Genomic DNA, 17,833 nt, shown 5'->3' on the forward strand with positions numbered 1-17,833 from the left:
TTGGCAAAAAGATCATGACAGTAGTCTAATTTCGGTAACATTAATAAAGAGACAACTATTTTTCTGATGGTTAAAGGGATAAAAGAAAGAATCTTTCTGATGATCCTTAAGGTATTGAAACTGGCCCAGACAACTGAGCTAATATGTTTATTAAAGCTTAGTTTGTCGTCTATTATTATGCCCAAATTCCTTGCTTTTTGTACAGGAGTGGAGAGAGTTCCCATCTCTGTTGGCCAGCATGCCGGTCTCCAAAAAGAAGGGTTATTACCAAAGAGTATCACCTCGGTTTTCTCTGCATTTAGCTTGAGACAATGCTTTTCCATCCAACCACTGACTGCTCTCATACAGTTGTGAAACTGAGAGGTAGTTACTTCTGTGTTGTTTGAGGCTGCCACCACTATTTGGGTGTCGTCTGCATAAGACTTAGGGGAAAAACCAAAAGATCTAATCAGAAGGGCCAGTTCTGAAACATAAACATTAAAAAGCAGAGGACTCAATGAAGATCCATGTGGGACCCCACATAGGAGTGAAAAGGAATCAGAAGAAAAGTTCTCCAACATAACTGAAGGATTTCTGTTAGTCAGAAATGATTGGAGTAGAGCCAAGGCTTTGTCCGCAATGCCCAATTTACTGAGACGGTTGACAAGAGTGACATGGTCAACCGTATCAAAGGCTTCCGACAGATCCAAAAGGAGGAGTGCTGCGGAGCCCCCCTTATCCAGGATAGTTCTCAACTCATCCATTGTTTTTATTAGTGCCGTCTCAGTACTATGTTCGGCCCTAAAGCCGAACTGAGGATCCAACAGATGATTATCCTGAATAAACTTTGATAGTTGTGTGTTAATCAGTTTTTCCACAAGTTTGGCCGGAATAGGTAACCTGGCGATGGGGCTGTAATTGGCTGGGTTATCCGGGTCTAAGTTTGATTTCTTTAAGAGTGGTAAGATAGAAGCCCTTTTCCAAAGTTCAGGAAAAATACCTGTGCTGAATAACCCATTAAAGATGTATGCTAAAGGTGTTACGATTGAAACTGGAATCTGTTTTAATACAGAAGGAGGGCATGGGACAAACGGGGATCCTGACTTAGTGGAATTAATTAACTTTGAGACTTCATCCGAGGTGGTGACTGTGAATTGTTTAAGGTTAGTAAAATACTAGTATTATCTGCATCAATGCCACTTGTGGAACCTTTTGCTATTTGGAAGGTCACTGGTGGTAGAAAATGTATTATATATTAGTTCCACTTTGTGACAAAAATGTGAGGCAATTTCTTCACAAAAAGATTGACTGATGTTCTTACTTTTTGTCTCAGGAAGTTTAGTCAATTTATTTATGACCCAAAAAAGTTCTTTAGCCGAGTTTTTGATGCTTCTATTTGCTGAGTGAAAAAAGATGACTTATTTCAGATGATAGCTGCTTTGTAATTGGCCAGGGCATTTTTATATGTTATTTTATCAGTGGGACTGTAGTTTAGTCTCAAAGTCCTTTCTAGTTTCCTGCAACTTTGTTTTTGGAGCCGGAGAGCATCCGAGTACCAAGTTGCAGATTTTTTAGTTTATTTTTATTGATACCTTTCTTTGGAACCGCTTTTGAAAGGGCCGATTTAAGCCAATTAGTGTACGGCTCTGTGGCTTCATTTGGGTCAGGCCGCAGAGTGAACGTAGCTTGTCCAAGATGGTGTTCTAAGGTGTCAAAGTTGGTTTTAGACCACTGATAGGAAGGTAGCTGACCAGTGTCACGCTCCCTATTTTGAAAGTGAGGGGGAACTGCAGTTCTAATAATACTACTTTATGGTCAGACTATGTGAGAGGAAAGATATCTTTAACCGAAATAGAATTATTGTTCGAAAGAAATCTCATCCAACGTGTGTTCTCCATTATGAGTTGGCTGTTGAACAAGTTGAGGGAGATTGAAAGAATTCATAATCTCCAAAATAGCTTCTGTATCTTTATCTTCATTACAGTCTAAGTGGAAATTAATATCTCCAAGTATTGTATAGTCGTTCTTACACGCTCCCTCCTCTACTAGTGAATGAACAGATTGGAGAAAATTATGTCTAGTACCTGGAGGGCGGTAGATAAGCAGTCCATTCAGGGCATAATTGTTGGTTATGTCAATCTTAAAAGATAGCAGTTCGCAATCTGCGTTTGGTAGGAGATCAATTTTAATTTTGAACTTGTTTCTATAAATTATCCCTAAATTGCCACCCCTATTCCCCCCCTCCTCTATCTGCTCTTATCATTTAATACCCTTGAGGAATAGCTATCTGTAGATCGGGACTGGACTGCTCGTTAGTCCAAGATTCAGTAATAAAAAGATCAAGATGGTTATTCACAATAAGCTCCGCTACTTCAAAGGCATACTTTACCAAAGACTGTGCATTTATTAAGGCCAGATGATATTTACAGGAGGGAGGATGTTTAATATTTTTACTGCCAGCCATTTGACAATTGGAGAAAGATTAAAGGTAAGTGGTCTTAAAACCACACTTATGGCATAGTAAGCTAGGGGAATCCTGGGTCAAAGCCATTAAAGGGCAGTCTCCATTGGATTAAGAGATAGAAGAGACCCACCTGATCACTTTATCCTATTTACAGCATCTCCAGGGCGATCTTAGTGCAGACGGGCGCATACGTGCTTGCTTTTTGCGTCCCAAAAGCTCGCCGGCGGAGCATCCGCTGCGCGCGTCCGGTCCAGGTTAAGTGTTTATAGCTGGCCAACGAGATGTGCGCTTCAATCTATGTGGTTCCGCCGGAAGTCAGGCGGTCAGACAGAGAAGGAGGGTGTGTTTGCTTCCCTCCGCTCAATCGGCTCTGCTTTGGCTGACCAGGGAAGTGAATACGGTAGCTGACAACTACGGTCAAGTAGATAGGTAGGATTGAACCTTCCTATAAGTGGCAAATACAAATGACCAGTTTAAAAAGAGATTTAACAATAGTGTGCCCAAGCAGATTTAAATATAAATTTAAAATGCCCGCAATTATTCAAAAAAATATAATTGTGCTGTTACATATAAAAGGGATCTGGGGTGGGCAGTGTCTGCTCCTCCACAATGGCTGAGGAGCGTCATCCAACTGCCTGGCTCAGAGCCAGCCAATGTAAAATAAAACAATGTTCTTGCATAATTTAATTTAACATTTGCTGGCTCTGAGCCAGTGGTGTTGGGAGGGGGAGGGCCGACGAATGGGAGGGGGGAGGAGAAGTGCTAGTGCACTCCAGTCCCTAAGTTCTGGATCAGGCTGACCAAAACACACATGCACACTTAGGGGGCTGGAGAAACCACACAAACTCTCCGTTTTGAGCAGGGTGTCATTCCTGCCTGCTCAGATCAATCTCCACGCTGCTACGCTGGAGGCGACCGGCGGAAAAAGGTACATTTTTCACCCCATCCCGTTCCCCCTATCCCCCACCCCACCCCACCCCACCCCACCCCACCCCACCCCACCCCACCCCTCCAGTTGCTGGACGCCTCTCGCGTGACCCCACCCGCTCCACCACCCTTTGTTTATGGCAGCCGCCTCTGGGGGTGACATGCAAAAACAACAGTTGATGGACAGAATGCAGAACAATGTCATACATTCACCCAAGTACAGAGATCTGGGCCTAAATCCATCGTTTTTTTGCTCACCATGCCATTCCAGTTTGAACCTAGCCATATGCAAATCAGTCTTGACCCTGTGCCCCATGGGACCAGTCCAGCCCGAACTGCCAAGCCAGGTCCTCCCTGGACTGAAAACAAGCATTCTAGGACCGGTTTCGGGCTTTCAGCCCTCATCAGCCAGGATAGCTTGATTCCAGTGGCATGGAGAGCACGGAACTCACGTCTGAGCATACCCATTGCACTCGGGGTGGCAGCTAGAGGAGCTCAGGCATTTTGATATTTGAAGGTTAGAGCTCTTTGTGGTGCTGAAGAAGATTTTGGTGCTCTAATTGCTGAGGGTGCACACAGCAGTGGTGGCTCTCCGCTAAGGCGGAGGAGCGTCACCCAACTGCTTTTGAGCAGTGTGAAGTAAAGGAAATATAAAATGATAATTTTAAAGTTTTTTTATTAATAATTTTTTTCTTTTTCTTTTTACAGAAACAAATGTGCTGAAAGCAAAGCACAAGTTAAATCCACATGACGTTGCAATCCTAATCTAAACAGATTAAACATCTTTGAAAAAGAAACAGAAAAAGAAAACAGGCCATATTATAAAATACATAGAATATACAATTATAAAGTTATTGCCTCTCCTGAGTCACTCCTGAGTTACTCCATTAACCCAATCTTTTAATGGATTCCAAATCTTCATACCTAATACTCTACCCTTTTTTGCCTTTTTGTGCATAAAGTGCTCTTTCAAGATTAAATATATGAACCAATCGTGCTTTCCATTGCAAACAAGTTGGGGGGGGGGGGGGGGTCAAGCCATGCTGAAGCAATACATTGTCTAAGCACAGACATGGCTATAAATAGTAACTCACTGTTGTGACTGTTTTGTATCGTTACCCTAAGTAACATTAACGGAGGAGAAAGAAGTGTTTCTTTTTTCAACACAGTTCGCAAAAAAGCAGAAATTAATTTTCTTTATAAATCCGAAATAGGGCATGTTGGAAAGATATGGGTTAAGTCAGCATCGTAAACATTACACCTAAAGCAGTGAGTTCCCTCTATAGCCCCCCATTTAATATTTTTTGCGGGTCTGATATACAAGTTGAACAGAGTCTTATAATGGTGTGCCCACAAATTGGCTAGGGTATTAAATGATAAGAGCTTTATCCCATCTCTGCAGATGCCGATCTGATAATGCATCCGGAATTGCTCATTTTCAATCAATTGCGTGTACCTATTATATATACCAATCCCTAATTTTTTCCTGATCCTAGACTAATTTCGAAATGCCGCTATCAAGATCTTAAAATGGGCCTTTTTGTAATAACTAGGTTCATATATTTTTTAAAAGACAACCATTGGCGCGTGAGCCAATCAAGTACTCAAAGATTGATGGTACGTAGTTAGAATCGGTTACTTCCTCCCTTTATACACTAAAAAGAGGGCAAAAATATTGTAGAGAGGCTGCTAAGTAGTAAAATGTAAAATTAGTCAATCCAAGACCCCCCCTTTCTCTGGCATTTGATCTCCGTGTTTGCTTATGCGACAATATAAACCTGGAAACCTCCCTCTCGATCTGTTTAAACCTATCATTAGAAATTTCAAGCGGGATTGTGCAAAAAAATGTAATAGTTTAGGTAGAATAGTCATTTTAATCAAGTTACATCTGCCAATTATTGATAGCTTTAAATTATCCCATCGACCCATATCATTTTTGATTTTACCAATTATAGGGGTGAGATATATATCAATAATATTGTGCCCTTAGCTTTTATCCGTACACCTAAATATGGGGCCTGATCAACCAACCTGCTGTCTGCAACGGTGGTGTATCCGTTTGCTAAAATCTGAGTTTTAGCTCTCTTCCGCCGATAGCCTGAAAGAGAGCCAAAGTGATCCCCCAGTAGTTCAACTTCGGCCATAGCTCTATCGGGTTCAGATGTGATTATCGCTACATCGTCGGTGTATGCCATCATTTGTACCGCCCAGCCATGCAGCGTAATTGAAGCGATATTGGGAGAAGACTCAAGACAATGCAGAAAAGGGTCTATATATAGCGCGAACAGCAAGGGGGAAGAAGGACAGCCTTGCCTAGTTCCCCTTTCTATAGAGAAGGGTTCAGACTCCCCTCTCGTCATTTGTAAATGAGCTGTAGGTTTAGCATATAATACCTGAATGGCATAATAAAACCTGAACCCAACCATTAGCTTCCAAACACTTCCAAAGAAATTTCCATGACACACAATCAAAAGCTTTTTCAGCATCTAGAAAAGCAGCAGCTATGGGTTTCCTTAAAGTATCTGCCGCATCAAATAGTGCAATGAGCCACCTAATATGATCATCCGTCCCCCTCCCTTGAATGAAACCATGTTGCCAACCTGTCACTAATTGTGGCATAACCTTATTAAGACGGGATGCAAATGTCTTTGAGTTTAACTTTGTATCATTATTTAGCAGTGCGATAGGTCCATAAGAGCCCAAGTTCAGAGGGTCCTCCCCTCCTTTACAAAAATAATATTGGCAGTCCCCCATGAAGTTGGTGGACTGCCCCATTTCTGACCTTCTTAAATAACTCCAAAACCTCGAGCCCCACCTCACTAATAGAGATCCTATAAAATTCTAATGGTAACCCATCGGTACCCGTGGCCTTGCCTGATGGAAGATCTAGCAGAGCCAAATAGAGCTTCTCCTGCGAGATTTCAGTGCCCAAAGATAAAGCTTCCTCCTGAGACACAATCCACCAGAAGTTCTCTTCAGCCTATCTGGATGATATTGTCATCTTTAGTTCCACCTGGGAGAAGCACCTAGACCATTGCTACCTGATATTTAAAGCCCTGGGGCAGGCAGGCCTACGTGTCCATTCAAAGAATTCCAGAATTGGGTATCACAGAGTAAAATACCTCGGTTATGTCCTAAGGAACGGATGTATAGAGCCCCAGAGCAAGAAAGTGAGAGTCATCACAGAGGGACCCCTGCCTTCCACCAAAAAAGAGGTACGGGCATTTTTAGGCCTCCTTGGCTATTACCGATGCTTCATCCCTCAATATTCCACCCTCTCAGCCCCGCTCACGGAACTCCTCAAAAAGGGGGTAAAACCGTTTAAATTGCTTGTCCCTTCTCCATCTGTTCAGCACTCATAAGAATTTGAAGAGAGCCCTTACCCAGGGTCCCGTCCTAAAGTCCCCTGATTTCTCCCGACCCTTCATCCTTCAACAGGTGCTTCGGAGGAAGGGATCGGGCCGTCCTATTCCAGATGACAAAGGAAGGGGTGCAGCATCCGGTCCTATTCATCAGCCGCAAGCTGTTCCCTAGGGAGACCCACTACCCGGTCCTGGAAAAGGAGTGTTTAGCAGTCAAGTGGGCAATAGAGAAACTGCGTTACTACTTGGAAGGAAACAAATATACCTTATACACCGATCACGCACCTCTGGTATGGATGGCTCAAAACAAGGGTAATAGCCCCAGAATTATGAGGTGGTGTCTCTCCCTTCAACCCTTTGTATTTGAAGTCCGACATCGAAAGGGAGCCCATAACTCCAATGCTGACTTCATTTCCCGTTTTCCGGTCCTTCCCGATCGGGATATCTCTAGGGGAGGCGTGTGTCGGACTTCACCTCGTCCGGACACGGCCTGCCTTGAGGCCCCCTTGACTCTTCCATTCTCTCTCCCCTACAGTCCACAGACGCTAGAGCTCGCGTTCGAGTACAACAGGAGGACCACTATTACTCGCTCTTTAATCCCGGGCCTTCCTTCAATGTTCCCACCCCTTGGGAGGAGGGACTATCAAGCGCTGACCCGGATAAGGAGCGACGGACCCAGACGGAAGGAGAAACTCGGAAGGAGGAAGCCAGTACTTGGAGAACAAGAGACGAGACGGAGAGATACCAGGAACCACCAGGAAGAAATATCTGTGCCTTCCTTTATGGAGCCCGGTGACTATTTGGAGGACACTTTGCCTCGCCACGGCCCTGGAGGGTCGTGGCTTGAACAGGTGCGTGTGCGAGAGCCGGGGTTTTTGAGCGGGGTGGGAATCCGAAAACCGTCTGGGCAGGCAGGAAAGGCTCACCCGGATACGCCATAGGCACTTAAAACATCCCCGACTCGGCATAGGGTTGCTTGCCTCAAGTCCTACCCACTCTCCTGTGATGGGATATCCTTCCGTTCCCTTCCCTTGAATTGCCGCACACGCCGCATCGTACCTTCCCTCATGGGACCCCAACCCCTGAAACATTGGTTACCCCTCCTGCAAAAACAGTAATCAGTGCCTATTTTCTTTCTTTATATATTGTTTTCCTCGAGTAAACCCTGAAGACTAATAAAACCCCGCCTGGCTACGTTAAGGAGGAGAGGCTTCTTCCCTGAAGACAATGTTGCCTGGGCTAAAGCCTGATTATCAGCACCTTGTTTACACGCTTCACTGATGCATTTTTTGGTTGAGAAATAAAACGGGAGCCCCTCCCTTTGCAGAACAATCTTGTGGTCTGTGAAATCCTGATCACCCCTCCACAGCGTGTGTGATTAATTCAAATCTTTCTAATATAGCCTGGGGGTTGCTTTCTGAAGAACTAACAAATTCTACATTTGTTGGCGCCAACGAGTCATTGTGAAAGTTACAATAGATATTATCTATTTTTGTTTCAAACTGTGAAGCCAAGGAATCACAGAGTGCTTGAGTGGCTATATTAACTGAACTACATGCAAGGGGGTTAGCTTACTCCTTTACGACTTTAAACAACTCTTTTGCAGAGTTTACAGCCAGTTCAATTCTGCCTATAGTATTGAGTCTTCTGGCTGATTTGATTTTTGCGTGGGAAGCCCCCAATGCTTTTTTGTATTGGTGTCTGTGGAGGGTATCTTTCAAAAACCTCCATATACGTTCTAGTTTCTTATAGTTTGATTTGACAATTTTTTTCTGAAGTGTACCAAGGGGCCTTGGGTCTGGACGATTTGGACGTATAGGTTTTATAGGAGACGACTGTATCAAGAGCCTTGGCAAAAGACCCTGAGAACTTATCCCAAGCAGCATTAATGGTGTATTAGCCATGTCTGGGGTTTTAAACACCGCTTGAAAGCTATCTGTATATTGCTGCTTCCAGCATCTAGTTTTAACCTTGTTTCCTATTCCAGATATTGAAGGGGAATATTAAACAAAGATATAAAATGTTATTAAATAGTGATCTGTCCAAGTGAGAGGTTCAGGTTTGTCAGTATGTATACACTGAAATTTGGAAAATAAAAGGTCCAAAGTATGATCAGCAACGTGGGTGGGGCCTGTTTTTTTCAAATGGAGGTCGAGCATTTTAAGGTTAGACAGCAGGTTAGCGACGATGGGTCAGATGCTAGTTTAGCATGCTAATTAAACTCTTCAATTAGGAGGAAGTTAGGCAAAGATAGCACATAGATAGCACCTGTGAGATTGCTAGGCTATCTCAAGCTCCCCCCCCCCTCCCAAGACCTTGTAAAGCTTTTTTTCACCAGAAACCAAACTTTAAAAACATCCAGACTTTTTGCTGTGTGAATGCTTATTTTTCCACTGCATTTTTGAAAAAAATACAACTGAGAAGGAAACTGAATAACGCTGGGCGTAGGACTACGCTATGCTCGCACAGTGCAAAAACACGTAGCGTAGTGGCATTTTTTTCTTGCTTGCGGTCCTCAACGTCAAGTTAGCGACCGCAAGCGACCAAAATAACATCCCGGCGAGACTTTTTCCCCGTTCGCAATCAGCAACATCAAGTTGCCGATCGCGAGCGTGGAAAATAAACCTCCCGGCGAAATTCTCAACGCTGGGAGGTCAGGTTTCTCATTACGAGTGGTCGTGTATGCTCGCGATCGCTCGCGATGAGAAACTACCAGCCCTCATTAAGAAAGCTGCAGCTTGAGTACAAATCTACTCGAGCGGCAGAAAACGACCGCTAGCACTGTGCAAGATGCGGTTTCCAATGATTGCATAGTGTGGACAAGCATCCGGCACTGTTCAATCACTGCGAACAGCATTTTCCCTTTCCACTATGCAACTTGCGTAGCTTGCGTAGTGCACTTCGCGTAGCTACGCGTAGCGCTACTACTCGAACTACGCTCATGGTTAAAACTGAACCCACCCTGATAATGTAGCCTTGAAGACCGCAAAGGTGTATAGCCTGTGGAGCTTACCAATGTGCCATTCCTGACATAAAAAGAAGAAAGTCTTGAAGATACTGCAGTATGTTAGTTAAGGAGGCTTTTAAAAAAAAATACAAATACATTAACTGCTCTTGAATAAAGCAGGAGTCAAGTCATGGGTACTGGTCATCAGTCAGAATTAAATCTCGATTTACACACACCACTATGAGTGTTTTTTCAGAAGCACTTTAACAGATGTATTTTGATATTAAAATCAATTTTTCATTTATTTGACATTAACCTCATATAAATGAAAAATTACAACAAAATCCCAAAATAATCACAATTTTACTGTTCATCTTGCATATTATTTTTAAACACAGAAATTTAGAATTGAACGACTTAAAAAAAAAACGCTATAGTCTATAACATGCTTTGCTACCAAGTAGTTGTGAGCTACTGATAGCTCTCCAGCTACATGTAAGTAGCTCTTCTGTGTGCATCCCAGCCCACTAATTTAGAAGTTTTGCTTAGTTGAATTAGCATATGTATCCCAAAATTGAAAAGCATGTATTCGAGATTAAAATGTGTCTATTTTCAGAACTCATACACTGATATTTGGATTTCGGAAATGCATTTAAATGTGGTATTTCAGTGATAAATCATGAGGTGCCGTGGAAACTTATTACTAACAAGATTATTTAATGCCAGGGGCATTGCCGCTATGGCTGTCATGTATTAACCATGTAGAGGTGGCTTTCCAAATTGATAAAACATTCTTCATATGACTGCGCACAACTCTGCCTGATGCACTGTAGTGATCACTGATAATCTTGCAAGAGTTGGCCATTATTATAATCTTGAATGGTGTGGTCACTATTACAACACTAATAATATTAATAGCCCGGCATGATTTGCATTGCAATTACAAAAAAGGTTGGAGACCGCTTGTCTATGGGAAGTATGAACACTATCAGTTCCAATAAACAGAGTGAATCCATCAGAGCAAATAACGTTCTTGAGGGATTATCAATCCTAGACAAATAAACAATAAATGTAATCAGAATTCCTGTTGAAAACATGCCTTAAGGAAATTATGGAGAATAAGTAAAGCTATTTGGTGCACAACACACAGTTGTTCAGCTAAATATGTAGTCTTCCTTTGTTCGTAATGTAATATTTTCCAATTGAATAAGGCTTCCTCATAGAGCAGTCACTAGGTACACGTTAATTTCAATTATGTAATAGTAATATTTTGTGGACTGTGGTAATGTAAATTAATTTCCGTAAATGTACATTCATTAGTCTAAGCGTACAATATTTTGTATAAATGCACATTAATTGGCTGGCTTATTGCCTGCAGTGAGCTGCGTAACTCCCCTTACACGTTGGGCAAAGTATATAATTTTCACTCCCCTACTTCTATGATGTTAATGTGGAGTTCTCATACCATAAAAGAAGCCATGTGATAGATTGGTCATTATATGGCACCAGGACTCCATAACATGTTATATACTATGTATTTTAATATCACATGTTTTTGACATGTGAACATGCCTACTGAAAACGGCACTACTTGATAGTCAGGTATGCTGTAGTATACCACACTACCAATTTGTAGCCTTCTTATTGGTTGGAAACTGTAAATCACTGTGATGACGTAACTTCTAATGATTAAAAAAAAACTTCAGCTGTATGACCTCAGTCCTATGACACATGGGTTTTGAAACCACTGGTGAAAGGACAATCATGATACAAAATCCCCCCAAAAATGATAGCTACCATATGTGGACTATAGCGCCAATCAATTCAGAGCTCGCAATTTCAGACAGGCTCTTTAGCTAAAATACCTCTACTGACAGTAATTTCTGGGCACAGCTATGGTGAATGGGCACTGGTACACAGCCTGGGCTACACCCAGTACCCGGCCCCCAGTCCTCGAGTGGTACGGCAGGCAGCTGAGCACTGAGCATGATCCAAACCCATGCTGTCCTCCCCTCAGTACCCACGTTTTCTGTACAACATTGGTTCTGGCCACAGGGCATGGCCAATGGTAGATGCTTCAATTACTTACCGGCAATTGCATTACTCTGAGTCCTACTCCCTCGCTTCCCTTACTTACAAAACTGAGGCATCCCTGCCTCACCAGACACCCGTACCCACGTGATTTGTCACGTGGGGACTATATATAGCCCCCAGCCCCTCATACCTTCTGTAATACCACATAGATCGAAACCATACCAAAAGGTTGGCCTGGACCATCAGGGAGGGAGGGAGGGATGTAAGTAAGGGAAGCGAGGGAGTAGGACTCAGAGAAATGCAATTACCAGTAAGTAATTGAAGCATTACCTCATCGTCCCTCCCTCGCTTCCCTTCCTTACAAAATTGAGATGTACAAAGCCAAACAGGACAACCAAAGAAGGTATGCAAAAAACAGGTTTATTAAAAAACACAGAAGACAAGGGAAAGACCACTATTCAGGAATCATAGTGGAAAGAACCCTGTGTCCAAAGACATTAGCACAGTCAACCTCCTGTCCAATCCTGTAATGAGAGGCAAAGGTCAGCGGGGAAGCCCAGGTGGCAGCCCGGCAGATCTCTGAAATGGAAGCCCCTTGGACCTCAGCACAGGAAGCAGCCATGGAGCGAGTGGAACAACCCTGAACCCCCAAAGGAGAAAGGTGCCCCCCCTCTTTGTACGCCATAGAAATCGGAGAACGAACCCAACGACTCAAGGAAGGAGTAGAAGGACGCAAACCCCTATTCACAGGACCAAAATTAACAAAAGGGGAATCTGAGAGACGGAAAGGAGCGACCAGCTCCAAATAGACCAGGAGAGCCCTCCTAACATCCAAAGAGTGAAGCCACACCTCAGACTCCGAGGACGGGGAACCAAAAAAGGAAGGAAGAACCAACTCCTGATCCCTGTGGAATTGAGAGTCCACCTTAGGACGAAAGGAAAGAATCGGTCACAACACGATCCTGTCATCAAAAACCCGACAAAAAGGATGTTTGGAAGAAAGAGCACCCAGTTCACCCAGGCGGCGAGCAGACAAAATGGCCACCAAAAAGAAAGTCTTGAAGGACAACAGGCGCAGATCCACAGAAACCAACGGTTCAAAGGGAGATGACATCAAGGCATCCAAGACCAGAGACCGATCCCAGGTCGGAAAATGCCGCAGAGGGGTAGGAAGAACAATACCCAAACCTTTAAAAAGGCGACTGACCAACCCCTCAGGATCCGAGAGATTGCCCCAAGAGCTCCTAAACGCCCTAATCGCAGCCCAATGCAAACTAAGGGAATACACCTTCAAGCCCAAGGAGCACCCTCCTGAAGAAACAGCATCACCTCAAACAAAGAAGAGGAAGTGGGGTCCAAACCTTTGACAAGACACCACCGACTGAAAGAACGCCAGTGCCGTAGGTAAGACTTGTTGGTCGAAGCGCGCCTAGCCGCCTGCAGAGTAGAGGTCAAACCAGCCAGAACCCCTCGTCGCAGAAGACCTAAGCGTTCAACCTCCAAGCCGCCAAGCGCATCCGGCCCAGAACATCCTGTTGAAATGCTGGGAAGACCAAAGGGGAGGAGACAGAGGCAGCAACCACTCCACCTCCGACCTCAACTCCACCAGGAGAGGAAACCAGGAGGCACAAGACCACGCCGGAGCCACCAGAATCACAGAAGCCCCCGAGGACCGGACCCGCAGCAGAAAGCATAGAAGAAGGAGGAAAGGAGGAAACGCATACAGAAGCCCGCGGGGCCAAGGGCAGGAGAGAGCATCCACCGCCCAGGCCGACCCCTCCCGACAGCGGGAGACAAACCGGGACACCAAGGCATTTCCCACATCCGCAAAGAGGTCTACCACCGGAACACCCCAACGCAACGTCAGAGCCACAAACAACTCCCGACAAAGGCAGAAATCCACAGACGACGGAAAGGCCTTGCTGAGGGCATCCGCCCGGGAATTGGACACCCCCCGAAAATGGATCGCCGAGAGCGCCAACAGATGAGATTCCGCCCAAACAAACGACCGCCTCACTACTAGGGCTAGAGAAGAGGACCTCGTCCCCCTCTGCCTGTTGACGTAAGCCATGGCAGTGATGTTGTCCGTCCTGACCAGGACCACGGAACCCTGCAGAAACTGGGAGAAGGCCAACAGAGCCAAACGGACAGCCTCCAACTCCCTCCAGTTCAACGAAATCCTGCTCTGAGCGGGAGACCAGAAGCCCCTGGACTGATGAACCCCCAGCCAGGCCCCCCCATCCCGAGAGGCTGGCATCGGTGGTCACCACAACCGGAGCCGGAGGAGAGAGAGAGACACCCTTCAGCAAATGACCCCGAACCAGCCACCAACCCAGAGAAGATCTGATCTGAGGGGAAACCGGGATCGGAGAAGAGAGGGGAAGGCAATGGGGAGACCAATGCGCCAGAACATGAGCCATCAGAGCGTGCAAATGAAATCTGGCCCAAGGAACCAGAAACACCGTGGCAGCCATATCCCCCTGAACCTACAGCCAATGTGCCGCCACCTCCACCGGATCGGACAGAAGAGACAGGATGTGAGACTGAATCTTGGCCACCCGAGCCTCGGGCAGAGTGACCACTCCCAAATCTGTCCGAAACCTGGCCCCAATGAAGAGACGATCCTGGGAAGGAACAAGGAACGACTTGCCCAGATTGACAAGAAAACCGTGACCCCTCAAAACGGCCAGCACCAAGTCTGTGTGATCGAGAGTCAACTGGAAAGAGGGAGCATGAACCAACCAGTCGTCTAGATATGGATGCAAATATATCCCCGGACAGTGGACCAGGGCCACCAAAGGGGCCAAGAGCTTGGTGAAGACCCGAGGGGCGGACTTCAGCCCAAATGGCAAAACCGCAAACTGGAAGTGGAAGCTGCCAACCGCAAAGCGAAGAAACTGCTGATGAGTCTGAGCCACAGGAACGTGAAGGTAGGCGTCCTGTAAATCGATAGACGTCATGAAGTTCCGGACCCCCACCAACGGGATGATGGACTGCAAAGTCCCCATTTTGAAGTGGACGGTCCGAACCCAACCATTCACCCTCTTCAGGTCCAGAACCGGCTGGAATCCCCCTGACACCTTCTGGACCAGAAACAAAATGGAATAACATCCCAGACCCCGCTGTGCCAGCGGAACCGGAACGATCGCCTTCTTCGACAGAAGATCCCGAACCCCCTCCAGCAGAGCCTCCCTCTTGGATGGAGACTTGGGGATAGGAGTAAGGATGGTGCCCCAGCCGGGCGGAACGGCGACAAAGTCTATAGGATAGCCCCTCCTGATAATAGTCAACGCCCAGTGATCCCTTACATCCAGCCTCCAAATGTCCAGGAAAGACATCAGCCTCCCGCCCACAGGACCTGCGGGCGAAACACAGTCGACGTCAGGACTTCCTCTTGAAGGTATCCGCCGGAAGCTTGGGACCAGGCAAGGCCGAAGATTTCCTGGGCCTGAAATGGCGTTGACGAGCAGAAGAGTTCCTGGAGGACTGGCGGGAAGACTGAAAAGACGCAGAGGAGGAAGGAGCCGGATTCCAAAAACGGCAAGAACCAGAGGCAGACGCCTTGCCCTTGTAAGGCAGAGCATACTTACGGTCCTTGAAGGCCTTAGTGACCATACTATCCAGCTGGTCACCAAAGAGCAACTTGCCATCAAAGGGAATCTTAAGGAGTGAGAACTTCTCCGAAGAATCAGCCTTCCAGTCACGCATCCATAAGTTCCGACGAGTCAATACCAAGGAGCCAGAGGTCATGGCCGCAGAGCGAAGTACATCCGAAGAGACGTCAGCCAAGAGCTTAGCCTGCTGCTCCATGTGGACAAGCAAGCCAGAGCAGTCCGACTCCTCCTGAATAGCCGTGGCCAGCTTGCCAAAGTCAGACACCAAAGACTGCGCCGCATACGCCGAGTAGATGCCAGCACACAAAGACAAATTCCCAGCGGAAAAGGCTCTCTTCAGCGCACCATCCACCTTTTTATCCGTGGCATCCGAAGGCAAACAATCCTCAGGATTAATAGAAGTGCGACCAATGAGAGTGGCCAACATGGCATCCACCTTCACAGAGTGAGGAAGAGAGACCTCCCCCTCCTCCAGGGAATAAAGCTTCTGTAAAAAGCGAGGAACAGAGGCGTGCTCAAGGTCCCGCCATTCCCCCGATATTAAGTCTTTGATGCGGCCATGAAAGGGCATAGCGAGCGCAGGAGGCTTAACATATTGGGGAAAAATGTCCTCGGACCCCATGGGAGCAGCAAAAGGAGAAAACCCCAAGTTCTACCTGATGTGCTGGAGAATAGCAGGCACCTCCTCCCTACGCACAAACTTCCCCGAAGACGTAGAAGGCATGGCAGAGTCCGAAGAAGAAGATGAGTGCTCAGATGGAGAGTTCACCGGACCCCCCGCAACACGAAAAGACCTGCGCCTTGGCTTAGCACCTCTCGCCTCAAGAGCACGAGACACAGCAGCCTCAATCATGGACTGCACCTCAGAAGCAGACAGGAGGGCAGAAGAATCCACCGGACCATGGGACCTGGTCCGACGAGCCGGGACAGGCACCTCACCATCATCATCAGAGGAAGACAAAACCCTCAAGCGCTTCGAAGTCTGTTTAGCCATAATGAAACTGACAGGGCAGAACAGCCGAGGCAAGCCCTTAAATAACGTGCAACACAGCCACAGCCGGGAGAAATCCAATAGAATAAAAGACACACGAGGCAACCAATGAAGAAGCCTCGTAGAAACAGAAACCAATCACAAAAACATCAAAAATGCGGAAACAGCCAGCCGAGAAGCCACAGCACATCCGCCAGCCGCCGTCTCCATTCCGGCCATCCGAACCGGAACCACAGCCCCAGCCACTCAGGGCCGGTGACTCCATCACCCGGAACCCGACCGCCCAGCCGCCGAGAAGTGCACCGCAACTCCATAAACGCGGTGGGGAAGGCTCGCGCACACCACGTCGGCGCCGCCAGACCCAGGATGGCAACAGCAAGTGAGGGAGAAGCCCTCAAAACAGCAGAAAAGACCGCAGCTCCGCAGAACGGCCAGCGCGTGGGACGCGCGTCTCACAGTGGTGAGACAGAAAAAAACAGGAGGTATGAGGGGGCTGGGGGCTATATATAGTCCCCACGTGACAAATCACGTGGGTACGGGTGTCTGGTGAGGCAGGGATGCCTCAATTTTGTAAGTAAGGGAAGCGAGAGAGGGACGATGAGGTAATGGTAAATTGCACAACAGTTTGTGCCAGCAAAGTCTGGGTCAACTGCTGCTGCCTCACCTGGCCTGCCTCCAGCGGGCTGGTCAACGGGAAGGTTCTGGAGAGACTCAGCTTCTTCTTCAGGCTGAGAAGTCGGCTCCTGGTTCCAGAGAACTCCCAGAAAGAGAAGTCCATGAGCGGGAGCGAGCCCTGGGAAGAGAAAGGAGCAGTGTCAGATAGTACCGTTCTCTGGCGCATGCTTACACTAGTAGTGAAAGGTTTCTTTCACCAGCAAATTAGTGAGAGCATTCACTCCCCTTCCCCTGGCACATTAACAAAGGCTTCATGCATCACAGCCAGGGCCAGACTGGCCGTAGCAGGCACAGGGCATTTCCCCGGTGGGCTGCCAGGATGGGGGACGGTTTTGGGGCCCTGGTGAGTAATTTGTGTTACCAGGGGCCGGCAATATCGGCCCGCTGTCACAAAATCGTCCGAAACCGGCCCTAGCAAACAGCACTTTGCCAGGGCCGGTTTTGGCACCCAGTCCAGCCCTGATCACAGTATCAGTGCAAACATTCACCCTCCTCAGTAAGATTGGGAGCAGGTGTAGGTGGAGGAGGGGGGGGTTTGTGACCTTCACATTTCCCAACAATCAAACTGGCATATCATAGTAAAATACATTATTTAAGAAGCAAAGCAGGCAGTGCTTAATTTGTAAAAAAAAAAAATGCCAGGCTCTTGCCAGGAGGCCTCTGCAGCTCGCACCTGCCAATACTGCCAATGACAGTACCTACACAACTACTAACCATCACACTGCTACAACTGAGGCAATTTGAACAGTTAGAGTGGTCCCCAAAAGCTCAAAGAATAGTATCGGTGACATCCATTAATTCTCTGCAATTCTTAAACAAATGTTGTCTCACCCATCTCTA

At 46.6% G+C, this 17,833-nt stretch overlaps 1 protein-coding gene across 2 annotated transcripts in view; it reads right to left on the minus strand.

The window, feature by feature from the left end:
* RGS14 (regulator of G protein signaling 14) overlaps positions 1-17,833 on the minus strand; it is a 372,155-nt gene that overhangs the window by 280,207 nt on the left and 74,115 nt on the right. For both annotated transcript variants that reach the window (XM_086931804.1, XM_086931803.1), the window contains exon 2: positions 16,983-17,111. In XM_086931804.1, coding sequence (XP_086787930.1) covers positions 16,983-17,111 — 129 coding nt within the window. The remainder of the gene's footprint in view (positions 1-16,982; positions 17,112-17,833) is intronic.

The sequence above is a fragment of the Lissotriton vulgaris genome, chromosome 7 (assembly GCF_964263255.1).
Source record: "Lissotriton vulgaris chromosome 7, aLisVul1.2, whole genome shotgun sequence".
NCBI lineage: Eukaryota > Metazoa > Chordata > Amphibia > Caudata > Salamandridae > Lissotriton > Lissotriton vulgaris.